Source organism: Ahaetulla prasina, chromosome 4 (genome assembly GCF_028640845.1).
Source record: "Ahaetulla prasina isolate Xishuangbanna chromosome 4, ASM2864084v1, whole genome shotgun sequence".
NCBI classification, from domain to species: Eukaryota; Metazoa; Chordata; class Lepidosauria; order Squamata; family Colubridae; genus Ahaetulla; species Ahaetulla prasina.
Genome location: NC_080542.1, coordinates 13,862,620 through 13,879,443, shown reverse-complemented (window position 1 = coordinate 13,879,443; position 16,824 = coordinate 13,862,620). Strand labels below are relative to the sequence as shown.

Here is a 16,824-nt window from a genome sequence, read left to right as displayed (position 1 = left end):
TTTACCTGCAGTTTGCTAAGATTCCTTTTTCACCTTCTGATTTTTAGTTATTTTTCTTTGGTATTTCCTTTAAATATGCAATTGTAATTGTCTTAATAGGTTGTCTATTATTAATGTCTACTCCATCCTGTCCCTGGAATATCAATTACATCAGGATTTTGCCTATTCACCAGAATAGAAATGATACCAGAAGATGTAAAGTATTGCAAACTTTAATGTAAACTTTTAAACATATTGTGTAAGATTACCCACAAAGTGCATTTTCTAGTTCCTAGAAGACCTGCAAAAAGCAACACCAGAGTTGATTGCCTGGATAGCTGATTTGGACACCTAATTATGAAGCCACTGTGATACCCCATATATGTTTTGTATATAAATACATGGCTTGACTGTATATGTTTACTGCTCTTATGCCATGTTCTCATCATAAAGTAAATAATAATTATCATAATGGTAGGATTCCATAGGAGCCTCCCTCCCCCTCTGACCCCAATATTGTGAACCCATCCAGGAACACACTTAACTAAGATGAATCTAATAGCTTCCAGGACAATATATCACTGCAAATCACACCAAATCTCAAATGCATTTTTAAAAACGTGCACACAGATCAATGGAACAATGAGTTGGATGTCCACAATTATGGCCTTTAAGATCAAGCTTAACCCAAAATAATAGAATAGAATAGAATTTTTTATTGGCCAAGTGTGACTGGGCACACAAGGAATTTGTCTTTGGTGCATAGGCTCTCAGTGTACATAAGGAGAATAAACTAGAATTCATCAAGAATAAAAAGATACAACACAGTGAGAGTCAAGGTTACTAATAAGCTATCAAATCGTAATAGGAAACAAATAAAAACAATATAAATTGAAAGATACAAGCAACATGGTTATAGACATCAATGGGAAGAGATAGATACTAGGAAGGAAGAGAAGAATAACAGTAATACAGTGTTAGTAAATTATTTGACAGTGTTGTGGGAATTAGTTGTTAAGCAGAATAATGGCATTCGGGGAAAAACTGTTCTTGTGTCTAGTTGTTCTGGTGTGCAGTGCCCTATAGTGTCATTTTGAGGGCAGAAGATGAAACAATTTATATCCATGGTGTGAGAGGGCTGTAGATATTTTCAAAGCCCTCTTTTTGACTCGTGATTAAGTGATTAAGGGGTCTTTTTTAAAGATTGTGAAGTGAACTTCTCAGAATTATTGCTTTGTATATCCTATTGATGTAGCGATGGAAGGAAAAAGGCCAAACCTCAAATTGGGGGAGAAAAACCTATATCTTGAAAGCAACTACCATATTTTTTGGAGAATAAGATGCTCTGGACTATAAAACGCACCTTCCTTTCTTGGGGAGGAAAACAAGAAAAAAAATCTCCCTCTGCCTCCCAGCAATTTGCCTCATTGGAGCAAAAAGCAAACAGCCTGCTTCAGTTTCATTTTTGTTTTCAGCACAGCCTGATTAGCACAAAAAAAAAAAAAAATCTGCCTCTGCCTACCACCAATTTACCTCCTTGCAGCAAACAGCAATAGGCAATCGCAATCCCTGCAGCCAGAAACAGCTGAGGGTGAGGAGGCTGATCAAACTGACAATCAACTGTTTGTGCTAATCAGTCTGTGCTGAAGCTGAAACGGGCTGTTTGCAGTTTGTTGCTTGCTGCAAGGTGATAAATTGCTGGGAGGCAGAGGCCAAATGGTGGGGTCAATGGGTGAATGGGGCAACATTTGGTGTATAAAACGCGCCCAAATTTTCACCCTCTTTTGGGGTGGAAGTGCATCTTATACTCCAAAAAATATGGTAATTAGAATTTTTCAAAGGGTGTGGTGTTAAAATCAGTTTCATTTTTTCATTAGTTGTTCCTTCTTATTCAGATTAGGTCTCAGAATAATGATATAGCATTTGGGTGGAAATATGCAGAGCAGTAATCCAGCTGCTGAAGCCAAAATGGAGAAGATTTCCACAGCCACCATGTATTTTCCCTTGGTGCTCAAATAGGTGGGAACAAATGACACCCAGACACTGCAAAAGACCAACATGCTGAAGGTGATAAATTTGGCTTCATTAAAGGTGTCGGGCAAATTCCTAGCTAGGAAGGCCACAGTGAAACTGACAGCAGTCAAGAACCCCAAAAAGCCAAGGACAACATAAAACATTGTGGTGGAACCTTCATTACATTCCTGGATAATTTCTTCAGCCATGGAATGCATGTCAGAATCTGGGAAGGGGGGAGAAATTGTGAGCCACACCACACAAAAGCAGAATTGTGTCAAGGAGCAAGATAGGACAATAGAGATAGCCAGCCTTTCCCCCACCCATTTCCTCATTTTGGATCCGGGCTTGGTGGCCATGAAAGCAAGGACCACTATGATTGTTTTCCCCAGTATACATGAAAGAGCTACAGAGAAGAGGACACCAAAAGCAGTTTGTCGCAAGACACATTTCACTTGATTAGGTTGCCCAATGAAGAGTAAACTGCAAAGGAAAGAGAGCAGGAGAGCAGCAAGAAGGCTATAAGTGAGGTTCCTATTATTGGCTTTCACAATAGGTGTGTCCTGATGTTGAATGAATATCCCGAGCACCACAGCTGAGATGACAGAAAAGGAGACTCCAATCACCGCCAATGAAATCCCCAAAGGTTCTTGATAAGTTAAATAAATTACACTTTTTGGGAGGCAACTATCTTTATCCTTGTTTGGATATTGATCCTCTGGACAAGGGAAACAGTCATCCAAGTCTGAAAAAGAAACCATTCATAGAAACATTATCTCATCATTTCATATTCAATATATTTCAATTTTATACAGAATTCTGTAGACTTAACGAGATTCCAATTTGATTACTGGAATGACCTTAATATGGTGCTGCCCTTAAAGACCATTTCAAAAGCAAAACTGGTTTGCATTGCAGTGGACATACACTTAACTCACCTAGTTCTATTACTCTGCATGAGCTTGATTGGCTCCTAGTTGTGTACTGTATGCAATTCAATTTTCTGATTATCATCACCCTGGATGTCATTGGGTCAAATTATAGGTGAGACCACCTTTCTTTAATGGTATCTGTCTTTCTCAATAAGTCTGACATGTAGGCATGTTCCAGATCTTTTGTGTTAACTGTTGCCATTGGGGAGTTCAGAGTTCTATCTGGTCTATAGGGTCTAGCCTTTTCCAATACTCTTCCATCTGAATTACTTGGGTTCCCTATCCTTTAACCTTTTTGCAGGATTGTTGTTCACATAAAGAATTAGGCTAGAATGGAGGTTGACTCAGGAGCCTGATTTATCTGGGATGTGGTGGCAAGGGCCACCAAGGTTTATTATATGAGATAGGCACCCATATACATTCCAGAATCAATCAATCAATCAATCAATCAATCACCCATTTGGGTAAAATAGGAAGTAAAATCTTGTAAAAATTATGGAAACATTACCAAAGCAAAATTATCTTTATTTCCAAAAAGTATTGACAAAGGTTTCTGGAAAAAAACTGTTCATAATTTTTCAAGGAAACAGAAGAAGGAATAATTCAAATCTTCTGTTGCTCAAACTTAGAATGAACTAATTGGTTTTATCATAAAATAGCTCGCTGAAGTATGAAAAAAAAATCAATTTTAAGAATTTAAATTATAAAATTCAAGAATACGATAAAGAACTAATGGAATCACAAATAGAAGAAAAGGAAGTATTGAAGTTATTAATACTTTGCAATAGGGAAGGCACCAGGGTTAGATGGACTAAGCATAGAATATTATAAAAAATTTAAAGAATCATTGGTGCTGAAGAGGAAGAGAATGTTTAATAAAATAATGGAAGGGGAAAATATTCCAAGTTCCTGGAAGAAATCTTTGACAATACTGATAGCGAAACCAGATAAAGATCATACAAACCCAGGATCATATAGACCAATATCCCTTATTAATCAAGATACTAAGATTTTTACAGCAATATTGGCAGCTAGATTAGTGATGGCTAAATATTGGGGACAAAATTGGGATATTCAAAGAAATATCCAAATGAAATTTGGAGTATGGCAACAAATCATAAATTAACAACAGAAATTAAATTTATTAAACAATTATAATGAAATATGGAGGGGGGATTTTATAAAAACAGTGTTGGTGGAAGGCAAAGGGAATAAACCTAGTCAAGAATATATGTTGTGTTGGAGGGCATAAGAGCACAATTGAAATATATTGTATGTATCTTAGTTGTTATAGAAGAAGAAATATATTTTAAAAAACGATCTTCATGTGTGTGTGTGTGTATATATACTATAATATTTATAGAGATGTATAGATATTAATAGAGGTTAGGGATTGGGGGAAAAATAGAAAAGTGATAAATCAACTTTATTCAGAGAATAATGCAAGAATAGTTATAAATGATGGTGTTACAGAGCCAATAACTTTAAGCCAGGGAATGAGACAGGATTGCTCTTCATTTCCACTTTCATTTGCATTATTGATAGAGGTTTTGGCAAATCCAATTAGGGAACGTTCATTGAAATAAATTGAAATAAAATAAATTTATTTGCAGATGATACATCATTAACATTTCAAAACAGGGGTGAAATGCTCCCGGTTTGGACTGGATCAGCCAATCCAGTAACAATGGCAGCAGGTGGTTCAGAGAACCGGCAGCAAAAATCCCTGCCCCACTCATCCATGCCCACCCAATAACTCAGTCTCCCACTTGTCCACCTGCCGCTTCTTTTAAAAAATGCTTTTAAAGGTAAAAAAAGAGGCTCTGATGATCACAGCTGAGCTGCACGATGATCAGAGCTGTTTTGTTCCTTTTAAAAGCATTTTTACAACCTATTTTTTACAATCTATTTGGTCGAATAGGTTGTAAAAAATGCTTTTAAAAGTAAAAGAAAGATTGCATGCAACAGCTGATTACCCCTCCCCACACACACATGCACTGTTCTACTTACGCCATGCCTCCTTTTGGCATGCATTGCATGTGGGTGCACATCTCACATTTGGTGTGTGCTCAGCACTGCTCATGTGCACGCACATGGCAAACCAGGAGTAAATTGGTTCAGATTTCACCACTGTTTCAAAATCCCGTAGTAATTATATATTTACACCTGAACAAATTTGGGAAATATAGTGGAGATTACAAATAAACTTTGAAAAATCAGAAATGATGTTATATAACCAAATTAAGAAGAAGTAGATGTATTGAAAGGAAAATTGAAATTAAAAATAGTAGATAGTATGAAATATTTAGGTATTGACATCCCAAAAAATATTCCAGAGTTAAAGAAAATAAATTTCTTCAGTGAACCAAATAGTTCACCGAAGTATAAAAAAAAAATCAAATGTTTCACTATGATGTCAAGCGCAATATTTTCAATCACCATATTTATTAAAAATATTTATTTATTAAAAATAACCCCCCATTTATATTTATTATATCATTGATACATTTAAAATAATCCTTTGCTTACCCAACTGATCTGCTATCTTTCCTTCTGGGCATATTTTGCAGTCATAGCAGCAGGATAATTTTCCTTCCACTTTCATTTTGCTATGGCCAAGAGGACACTCTTTGTTACAGATGGAAAGAGGTAATGCCTGTTCATAAATAAAATCAGAATTCACAGAAAGAATGTATCTTTGGCAAATTATTTTTTTATCAATTATACATATATAAACTCTTCATATTTAATCCCAACATTGGTGTTGCAATTTCCAGTTCTACTCCTGGTGTATATTCCCTACTGAATATTCAACTGCTTCTTATTTCATACCTATTACATTAATCGATTGATCATTCCCAATAAATAGAATAGAATAGAACAGAACAGAATAGAACAGAACAGAATAACAGAGTTGGACGGGACATTGGAGATCTTCTAGACCAATCCCCAGCTTAGGCAGGAAACCCTACACGACTTCAGACAAATGGTTATCTAATCTCTTCTTAAAAACTTCCAGTGTTGGAACATTTACAACTTCTGAAGGCAAGTTGTTCCACTGATTGTTTATTCTGTCAGGACATTTCTCCTTAGTTCCAAGTTGCTCCTCTCCTTGATTAGTTTCCATCCATTGCTTCTTGTCCTACCCTCAGGGGCTTTGGAGAATAGCTTGACTCCCTCTTCTCTGTGGCAGCCCCTGAGATATTATTTTAATGTTTTATGCCATCCAAAGTTGCCTTGCGGTGAGATGGGTTGCAAACAAATTTTAAAAAATAAAAGAAATATTTGAAATAGATTTTAAGAACAAAGTTTCTGCAGGTTATTTCAATAATTTAAAGAAAGCCTTTTAAATTCTCAATTTTTTGCAAAAATATTACTGTACTGGAATTGTCATTATTAGTTAGGTAGCTAGATAGACAAAGTTTCCAGTAAACTCTCCAGCCGTCTGCAAGGAATATAAATCTTTCCATTCCCCACTATCTTGTCAGAGCTGAAAAAGGTTCTTGGATAAGAAGCAAAACATCTTCAAAGAAAAAACAAGAAAGTCCAGTTTCCTCCTGAAAAAGCACCTTTCATATCTCCAGCAAAAATTCCATATTTCATTTTGGTGTTTTTTGCAAACCTTGTATTAAATGGAAAATTGAAACTTACCAAACTAATACAGAATTTAAAAAAATGAAAAAATGCATTTACATTCACCAGTAGATGGAGCGTTCCATTTAACTTCAACATTGCATAGATTCTAATAAGTTTCATTTGTATTAATTGAAACAAATAATCAAAATTCTGACAAGTAATTCCAGGATTTAAAATGCCTTATTTTCAATAAAAATTAGAGATCCAATATTTCTATATTCTTAAAGATTTTGCACTCTCTTCTTAATATCATTTTCTTTTCTTTTGGGTCTATGATTTTTCTCTCTGTAATTGTTCACTGCTTAAAGAAACTCTTCAAAGAGTCCTTTTTCCAGAGTTTATTTTCTTTAGGGTAGGTTTCATGTAAAAAAGTCACCTCACCCAGTTCCAGTCACTGTTCATCAACACCGCACAGTCTTTGTTTCTTCAGCTGCCCCAGCTTAACAGCAGCCATAATGGCTGCCTCTCCTCTTCATCATTGGATGAGGGGGAATTAGCCCTTGATCATGCAGGAGAGCCACTGCTTTCTGCGACCTGCAAGGAACCCCTCCACTCTTCATCACCCCTACAGGGTGACTTTAGCCTCTTAGAACCCTTCCAAGATGGCGCCGATGAAGGCTGCCTCGGTGAAATGCTCTCTAATGGTTTCTTTATTTTTAATTGTTCTCTGTGACTCACTACGGATTTCCTACTCATGAGACCATCTGCTAAAAATTAAGCAATATTTCTTTAAGGAGCAGCTTTCTTTCTCACCCCTGCCTGTCTTTACAAACACGGAGGAGATTCCAACACAGGAGGAGGCAATTCCCACGGAGCCATGGATTACTTAAAAAACCAAACAACAGAAGCGAAGGAAGAGAGGTAAACGATCTGGGATCTTAAACAGGCTAAGAAATCGCATTAAAACTCCTCTGCCTTCAATTTTCCTAACAAATATACGCTCACTTGCAAATAAGATGGATGAAATACTCCTCTTAAACAAATACTATTCTGATTTTTGCAATTCAGCAGTCCTATGCTTCTCTGAAACCTGGTTAAATGAATCAATTGAAGATAGCAGCCTGAACATTCCAGGGTTTCAGATTGAACGATCAGACAGGGTTCCAGAAACATCTGGTAAAAAGAAAGGAGGAGGCTTATGCCTATATATTAACAGCAACTGGTGTCAAGATTTTAAAATAATTTACAAATTCTGTGACAACAATTTAGAGACTTTTTAATTATCAACTGCAAACCATACTATTCGCCTCGTGAATTTTCCTCATTTCTTCTAATTGCTGTTTATGTCCCACCACAAGCCTGTGTAAACAAGGCATTACGAACTCTAGCTGACCAAATCATGGAGGCTGAAGCCAAACACCCTGACTCACTGGCCATTGTTTTGGGAGATCTAAACAAGGCAAACTTAAGGAAAGAACTACCAAAATACTTTCAGCATGTCAATTGTCCCATCAGAGGCAAGAATACTCTAGACCACTGCTACACAACACTAAAAGATGCCTATCGGTCTTTACCACGTGCAGCTGTAGGACACTCCGATCATTGCATTGATTCACCTTGTGCCTGCTTACAGGCAAAGATTTAAAACCACAAAACCAACAATTAAATCAGTGAAGACCTGGACAGAGGAGGCAGAATTAAAGCTGCAGGCATGCTTTGACTGCACTGATTGGAATATCTTTGAAGATACCTCTCCAGACCTGGATGAACTCACAGATACTGTAACATCGTATGTCAGATTCTGTGAAGAAATATGTGTACCTACAAGGAACTTGCGAATATACAGTAACAACAAACCTTGGTTCACACCTAAACTTAAGCAGGTACGACATTCCAAAGAGGAAGCCTACATAAAAGGTGATAAAATGCTGTACAATCAGGCCAGAAATGCACTAACAAGGGAGATCAGAGCAGCAAAAAGAAGCTACTCTGAAAAGCTAAAGAATCAATTTTCAGCAAATGAACCTGCAAACATGTGGAAAACTCTTAAAAATATCACCGGCTATGGCAAACCTCCTTCCCAGGCTGAAGGTAATCAACAACTGGCAGATGACCTGAATGAGTTTTACTGCAGATTTGAAAGTAAACTACAGCCACCTATCTCCAAAACACCCATCTCTGACACACCAACAACAGCCAAGACTCCTACAACTGACCCCATTATATTGGGTTCACAACCCCTAGTGATCACAGAAAAGGAAGTGCAGGACCTATTTCACAGACAAAAGCCAGGAAAAGCTCCAGGCCCAGACAAGATAACTCCTTCTTGCTTAAAAGTCTGTGCTGACCAATTGGCCCCCATCTTCACCCATATTTTCAATAAATCACGAGATGTGCTATGTTCCTTCTTGCTTCAAACGCTCTACCATCATCCCAGTGCCGAAGAAGCCCACCATCAAGGAACTGAATGACTACAGACCAGTTGCTTTAACATCTGTAGTCATGAAAATCTTTGAAAGGCTAGTGCTTTCCTACTTGAAAACCATCACGGATCCGCTGTTAGACCCCTTGCAATTTGCATACCGAGCAAATAGATCAACAGATGATGCTGTTAATATGCTGCACTACATCCTACAACATCTTGAGTTTCCAAAGACCTATTCAAGGGTCCTTTTTGTAGACTTTAGTTCAGCATTCAATACCATCATTCCAGACATTCTTCTAACTAAGCTAAACCAGCTACAGGTACCGGAACAGACTTGTAAGTGGATCACAAGCTTCCTAACAAACAGGAAGCAGCAGGTGAAGCTAAGCAAGATCACATCAAATACCTGTACAATTAGCACAGAGCCACCCCAAGGCTGTGTGCTCTCCCCACTTCTCTTCTCTCTGTATACCAATGACTGCATCTCCAACGATCCATCTGTTAAACTACTGAAGTTCGCAGATGACACAACAGTGATCAGTCTCATTCGAGACAATGACGCATCCGCATATAGACGAGAGGTCGAACGACTAGCCTTGTGGTGCAACCAAAACAATCTGGAACTGAACACACTCAAAACCGTAGAAATGGTGGTAGACTTTAGGAGAAACCCTTCCATACTTCCACCTCTCACAATACTAGACAACACAGTATCAACAGTAGAAACCTTTAAATTTCTATGTTCTATCATATCGCAAGATCAAAAATGGACAGCTAACATCAAAAATATCATCAAAAAAGGACAGCAAAGAATATTCTTTCTGCGCCAACTCAGTAAGCTTAAACTGCCCAAGGAGCTGCTGATTCAGTTCTACAGAAGAATTATTGAGTCTGTCATTTGCACCTCTATAACTGTCTGGTTCGGTTCTGCAACCCAACAAGAAAGACACAGACTTCAGAGGATAATTAGAACTGCAGAAAAAATAATTGCTACCAACCTTCCTTCCATTTAGGACCTGTATACTGTACGAATCAAAAAGAGGGCTGTGAAAATATTTACAGATCCCTCACATCCAGGACATAAACTGTTTCAACTCCTACCCTCAAAATGACGCTATAGAGCACTGCACACCAGAACAACTAGACACAAGAACAGTTTTTTCCTGAAGGCCATCACTCTGCTAAACAAAGAATTCCCTCAACACTGTCAAACTATTTACTAAATCTGCACTACTATTAATCTTCTCATAGTTCCCATCACCAATCTCTTTCCACTTATGACTGTATGACTGTAACTTTGTTGCTGGCAAGCCTTATGATTTATATTGATATATTGACCATCAATTGTGTTGTAAATGTTGTACCTTGATGAACGTATCTTTTCTTTTATGTACACTGAGAGCATATGCACCAAGACAAATTCCTTGTGTGTCCAATCACACTTGGCCAATAAAAATTCTATTCTATTCTATTCTATTCTATTCTATTCTATTCTATTCTATTCTATTCTATTCTATTTTGGGGCCCTCCAACAAAGGGATTCGGTGCAAATTCGCAGAGTGCCTCTTTTCACATCTGATAGCACCGTAACATCAACGGGAAGTCCTGGATTATCCATTTTTTAAATCATTGAAACTACGGATCATAGATATGTTTTTTTTTCTTTTTTCATGCAAAAGGTGTTGCCAGGGATTTCCAAACAGCTACATACCATATTTTTCGGACTATAAGACAAACCTAAATTTACAGGACGCAAAAAAGAAAAAAAATAGTTTTTGGCCTCTGTACATCACATTTTCACCCTCCCAGGACCTCAGAACCACTCTACAGAGTTCTGTACAGCCTGTTTTCAACCAAAACATGCCCATTTTTGGCCTGTAGAATGCTTCGGGAGGCTAGGGAGGGTGAAAACGCAATGTGCAGAGGACTTGGAAACCCAAAAATGGTCCCATTTTTTGATGAAAATGGGCCACGGGGCCAAGGAGGGCAAAGATGTGATGTGTGGAGAATTTGGAAGGCCAAAAATGACTGTATAAGACACACCTACATTTTCACCCACTTTAGGGGGAAAAAGATGAGTCTTATACTCCAAAAAGTATGGTATGTAGATATTATATTTTCTCTAATCAAAGAATTTGATCAACCATCCCTGATTTCAGAGGAGATTATTAAAAAATTAATTCTAAAGTATTGAAATCAAGAAAACAGTATTTTTTTTTCAAAAAAAATCATTCTGCCTTAATAAATTTTATTTATCTTAAAGTACATACACCTCTAAAGTATTTGCAAATGCACTTAGAAAGAAACCCTGTATACTAAGATAGCTTAGCATTGGAACTTGTTAAGTGAGTTTTACTCCATTTTATGACCTTTGTCACCACAGTTGTTAAGTGAATCACTGCAGCTGTTAAGTTAGTAACACAGTTGCTAAGTGAATATGACTTCCCCAGTGACTGGCAAAAGGTGATCACATGATTCTGGGACACTGTAACTGTCATAAATATGAGACAATTGCCACATGACTATGAGGATGCTACTATGGTCGTTTGTGTGAAAAGTGGTCATATATATCTTTTTTCAGTGTCATTGTAACTTCAACGAATAACATATGGACTGCTAAATGCTTGCTTACTCCAAATGTTGCTGTAATTGTGATGGTTAAATCATTTATTCCACAGGTATCAAACTTGGGGCATCCCGTTGCACCCATGTGACCTATCGTGACAGTTTTTCCCTTCATGGAGCTGAGGTGCGCATGGCCTGCATTTGACGCATCTGGCCTGCGGACTGCTAGTTTGACATCCCTGATTTATTCCATCAATCCATGGCTAATAATTTCAGGAAAAGGGAAAAATGAGACACACCTGGTTAAATATGAGAGGCCAAGAGGCGTCCTTGTCAGAAAGGGTGAGGAACTTGTCTGAAGGAGCCTGGGGGTCGATCTTTCCAATTTGGACTTTCAGAAAGGATTTATTTGAAAATGTGACCCAATTTAAAATATCAAGTCCAGTTTCTAATTCCCCACTGGGGGCAAAAGAAATCTGTTCTCCAGCACTGTTGTTAAAGGAGACTTGTTGCAAAAAACGGTGGAGCTAAAGGAAGACGACAAAAAACAGGAAAGAAACAGGAAAGTTATCAGGAATCATTGAAGGGGATGGGAAAATTTCAATTTGTTTCTTTCGGTTTGGCCTAGGCTTAAAGAAAAATAAGCTCTTCCATTTTGCCTTGGTCAAACTATTTCAAACCTTTAACAAAATATAGTTTTATCAAATACATTTTCAACTCTCATCTGAAAAACTGAAAGATGACAATTCCAACAGAAAATCACTTTGCTTTGATTGAGCATTTCAGAAATGGGGAATTTAGTGTTCTGCCATATAAATGGCAAAATAGAGAATGACATGGTGACCTACTGGTGAAGACCCTTGCATCCCATTTAAAAGGGTAAGAGTTAAATCCTAAGAAGGGACAACTGTGTCTCCATGAGGGCACAAAGAGAAAATATCTGCTGTGAACTCTGTGTGGAGTCAGGAAGGGCATCCGGCCAGAAAAAACTCAGCTCCTTTCAGTTGCCCTAACTCTACCCTGAACTGAGGGATTACATGGTCATAAAAAGAGACTTAGTGGAGGCAAGGTAGAATTCTCTGAGACAGACAATTCTAGGACAAGATGGCTTTTACTTCCATCCGGGGGTAATTCCAGATGTTACTTTTTAGAAAAAAATAAACTTGGAATATTCTTCATGCAATTCATTGACAATTTTGTTATTCACTGGAAGTAACACTAGGTATAGTTTCCTTTTGAATATGTACCTTTGACATCTTTGAATCTTAGTAACTCAAAAATTAAGCTGGTGAAGAATAATAATGCTATTCAATAGTTAAGCAGTTTTCATTTTCTACGTAAAAAATTGTCAAATATAATGGATTGAAAAATATCCTGTACATACAGGAGCCTCTGGTGGCGCAACAGGCTAATGGTGGCGCAACAGGCTCTGGTGGCGCAACAGGTGGCCTCTGGTGGCGCAACAGGCTAATGCAGCCTATTATTAACAGCAACTGCTTGCAATATTGCAGGTTCAAGTCCCACCAGGCCCAAGGTTGACTCAGCCTTCCATCCTTTATAAGGTAGGTAAAATGAGGACCCAGATTGTTGGGGGCAATAAGTTGACTTTGTATATAGTATACAAATGGATGAAGACTATTGCTTGACACTGTGTAAGCCGCCCTGAGTCTTCGGAGAAGGGCGGGATATAAATGCAAAAAAAAAATAAATATATCATTTTAGACATAAAATGAAGCTCGTATGTTATATATATATAGTGTCTTTATCTAAGCCTTAGATTTATATTCCTTTTTTAAAAATTTTCTTTCTCATGAAAATATCAACTACTTCTATATAGCTTTAAAAACTACATATAATTATGAAGCATTCTAACTGTTAAAACAACACAACACAACAAAACAAAACACAAAACCAGTCTCCTGTTCTGGTACTTGATGATTTCCCCAAATTTTGTATTAGCCAACATTACTTGCCAAGGTGATTGGAGAAATAACTTCCATTTCCTCTCATTCATTTTTTGTCTCCCTTTGAGTTTGGAAGAGCGCATGGCCTTCAGAGCATGTGCCACAGCAAAGACTGCATTGTAGACACTGTAACTCTGTCCATTTATGGTGGTGTCAAAGATCGAATTAGGAAGAGTCTCCAGCTTCTCTTCTCCAGTGCAGATCCTTTCAGCATTCCCATCTGTAATATCACTGGAGAATGAGCATTCAAATGCATCTTTCCAGAAATCCGTAATCAACCCATCCTCTTTTTCTAAGTTTGGGTTTCTCTTCTGCATAAATTGTTGGAATCCAGCCAGCTGCTTTGAGTGAATTGCAAAAGAAAGTGCACCATGGAGAAAATCAATGGGCAACGGTCTCTGCATTAGAATGGATGTGAATTCCATCTGGGCTGTCATGATCCAAATTTTGGACCTTCTCTCCTTTGGAATATTATCATAATTGAAAAAATAGATCATTAGTCTCAAGGGCACCAAGCCTGCATTTTCAGCACTTAAGATAACTGCAATAACTGTACTTTCCACGATTACTTTGAATATTTTGTCTGCATTTTCTATATACACAGCAGCTTCATTACCGTATATTATCTGGGGAAGACATTGTATAAAGTCAAAGCAGATTCCTCTCTCTGAAAACATGGAAAGTCTATTTTGAATGAATCTGTCTCTTTCTTCCTCATACAATGAAACTAACCCAACCCAGGTCCATCCAAAATGCAACAGTAAGTGCAGTATTCCTTTAAATTGGTGGTTCTCATCTGGGAACATCCATTTGACAAATGCTGCTGTTTCAGTATTTCTCAATGGAGCTGATCCATATGTGATCTAAATGAAGGAAGTCAGAAGAACATAAGAATGAAGTACTTCTTCCAAAATAAAATCAAAAATTTAAAACCAATGCAATGTGGGTTTATTTAATCCATTCTCTGAGTTTGAGTGGGATACAAAAACAGAGTGCTTAAAAATTAGTTTTACATGACATTGGCAATTTGCTCATCAAGCAAAAAAAGACATCCTTTCAAGATGTTCTTATTCAGTTTTCTCACCTGGGGAAATTTGTAGTTGCACAGAGAGATTGCCATGTTGAGACAGATGTTACTACGGGGTCCTCCAATGACAGCTACTGTGTTGGTCTGGTCATTACATTTGTAGTTGGGTATAAATTCATATTTTGTAGATAGAAATTCCATTGCTAACTGATAAGTTGTACTTTCCAGAGTATAGTCAGTAGCAATGTGGAAACCAAGGGTAACGTTGGGTAAAATCCCAGAATCTTCATTGATCTCCTTTACAGCAAATGCCAGAGCCAAAGTGTGCTGGTAATTATGAGTGATAAACCTTTGTGGAAAGATATAAACTATGTCAATATATTTCTGCTTCAAAATTGCACAGCTGTTTTATACATATATATTCATGAAGATATAAACTAGTGCTTATTGTTAGTTCTGGACATCTGGAATCTGGTCACTCTCTAATAATAGCCCTCGATTGTATCATCTGGAAAGCACCGACCTAGCTGTGGCTACTTAACATTGAGCTAAGGTGACATTTACCCAGACCACATTTGAAATACTGTGTACAGTTCTGGAGACCTCACTTTAAAAAAAGGTTTTGATAAGATTGAGTGAAAAAATAGGCAAGAAAAATGATGCAAGGTTTGAGGGACAAAAAATATGAGGAAATATTAGAGGAACTGAATATGTTCAGCCTAGAGGACAGAAGGAGAGGGGGACATGATTGAAATCTTTAAATATATTAAAGAGTGTGAATAAGGTTCTAGAAGGCAATGTTCTCATTATTAATTACAGCATAAGAACATGGGGACATAATCTCTAACTGACAGGACGGAAATTCAATGCACTAGAGGGTTTCTCTTTTATATCTTTATGAAACGAAAGATGAATAAGCTCAAGATTAACCAGAGGATATCTGCAATATTTAGATTAGTCAGTTTCTTGAGGAGAAAAAAATTCATGCAGTACTATCTATATCCTATCTGTATTTTCTAAGGGAAGGAAGCCAGCTCCATTTTACATCCTAAACCTATTATAACCTAAATTATGCACTAGTGGGTTTCCTGTTTTATATCTGGATGAAATAAAAGGGGGAAAAAACCCTTCAAGATTCACCAGAGAGCTTCTGCAATATGTAGTTTAGTCAAACTTTTTTTTTACTTTCAACAAGGGACTTTGTTGAAGGAAGGAAGTTTCTTGAGGAGAATGAAATCCATATGTTTTACGATTAAAACTAACAATATTTATCTCAATTTCAACATCAGTATTAAGACAGCTCTGAAATTAAAAATGACGAAATATGGTCACTGGAACTGGTCATATCAACTGGCTAGCAAACAATACTTTTAAGCATAAAAGTGAAAGAAAATACATTTAGGTATCAATGAGGGAGGGAAAAGAAGAGATGCAGTATGAGGAGGAAGAGAAGTAGTCGGGTACTTACATGTACTGATCAAGGACGTCATACTTAGGACGGCTATGAAAAGTGATCTCATTTGAAAGAAAGAGAACCTGATAAATAATAGCAGCAATGATTAAATCTCCAGACTGATAGTATTCATGAACAATTGGAAGAGGATTACTAAGTTTGCAAGTGTAGGGAGGAGAAATGCTCATCATAGTTGGGAAAAAAGATAAAACTAATGTTCTGAATATAACCAACTGACTACAACATGTAGTAGTCATTGTAGAGATCAAACAGTAACTCCTATGTTTCCATTTAACTGAGTAGCTGACCATTCACTAATATTATCTAAACTTAAGAAAATGAATTTTATTTAAAGTTTAAAAAAATGAAGTGTCACAGATGAAATACTAATCCTACCTATGTGCATTTCTGTATTTCTAAGCAGATATTAATAGAATGCAATGTCTTAATCCAGGGAGATCACTTTTATAGTGCCTGCTGGAATTCCCTTAAGATTTGGAGAAGGAACAATCACCATCCTTCTTCAGTAATCAGTATCATTCTTTGCAGTAGTACTTTGAAAAATATCAGAAGGAAACATGTTTATCGTATTGCAATAGTCCTTGCTGCATGGTTATGAACCTTTGGAAGTAAGGCATGAAGTAAACAAAAAAATAATAAGGCAGTAAGAGTTCATATGCACAGAAGAAAACAAATGAGAACACCACCAGAGGGGGAAAAAAGGAATAGAAACAAACCATTTGAGGTAATTTGGCCCACCAATTTTGCTTCATACATATTACCTTTTTTAATATTTAATACTTTGCTTTTAAAAAAAACCCCGTTATTTTGTTTTAATGCTTAATTTAATTGATTAAATTGTATACCAGCCAGACCGCTTCTCTGAGGGA

General features: G+C 37.1%; 1 protein-coding gene across 1 annotated transcript; it reads right to left on the bottom strand.

Moving 5' to 3' along the window:
* Positions 1–1,841: 1,841 nt before the first annotated feature.
* LOC131197945 (vomeronasal type-2 receptor 26-like) lies at positions 1,842–16,125 on the bottom strand. Its single transcript, XM_058182451.1, has 6 exons — positions 15,950–16,125; positions 14,539–14,830; positions 13,460–14,317; positions 11,790–12,017; positions 5,454–5,580; positions 1,842–2,737 (listed from the first exon to the last, which is right to left on the bottom strand). The coding sequence occupies exons 1-6, from the start codon at positions 16,123–16,125 to the stop codon at positions 1,842–1,844; spliced, it is 2,577 nt and encodes an 858-aa protein (XP_058038434.1).
* Positions 16,126–16,824: the final 699 nt, after the last annotated feature.

What these genes read in the sequence shown, in the direction of transcription:
- LOC131197945 (XM_058182451.1), bottom strand. Translation starts at nt 16,125, where the DNA reads ATGATGAGCATTTCTCCTCCCTACACTTGCAAACTTAGTAATCCTCTT. An exon ending in TTCTCCAATCACCTTGGCAA is followed by an intron (nt 12,018 to 13,459) that starts GTAATGTTGGCT and finishes GTCTTCCTTTAG; the next exon opens with CTCCACCGTTTTTTGCAACA. An exon ending in GGCCTCTCATATTTAACCAG is followed by an intron (nt 5,581 to 11,789) that starts GTGTGTCTCATT and finishes ATTTATGAACAG; the next exon opens with GCATTACCTCTTTCCATCTG.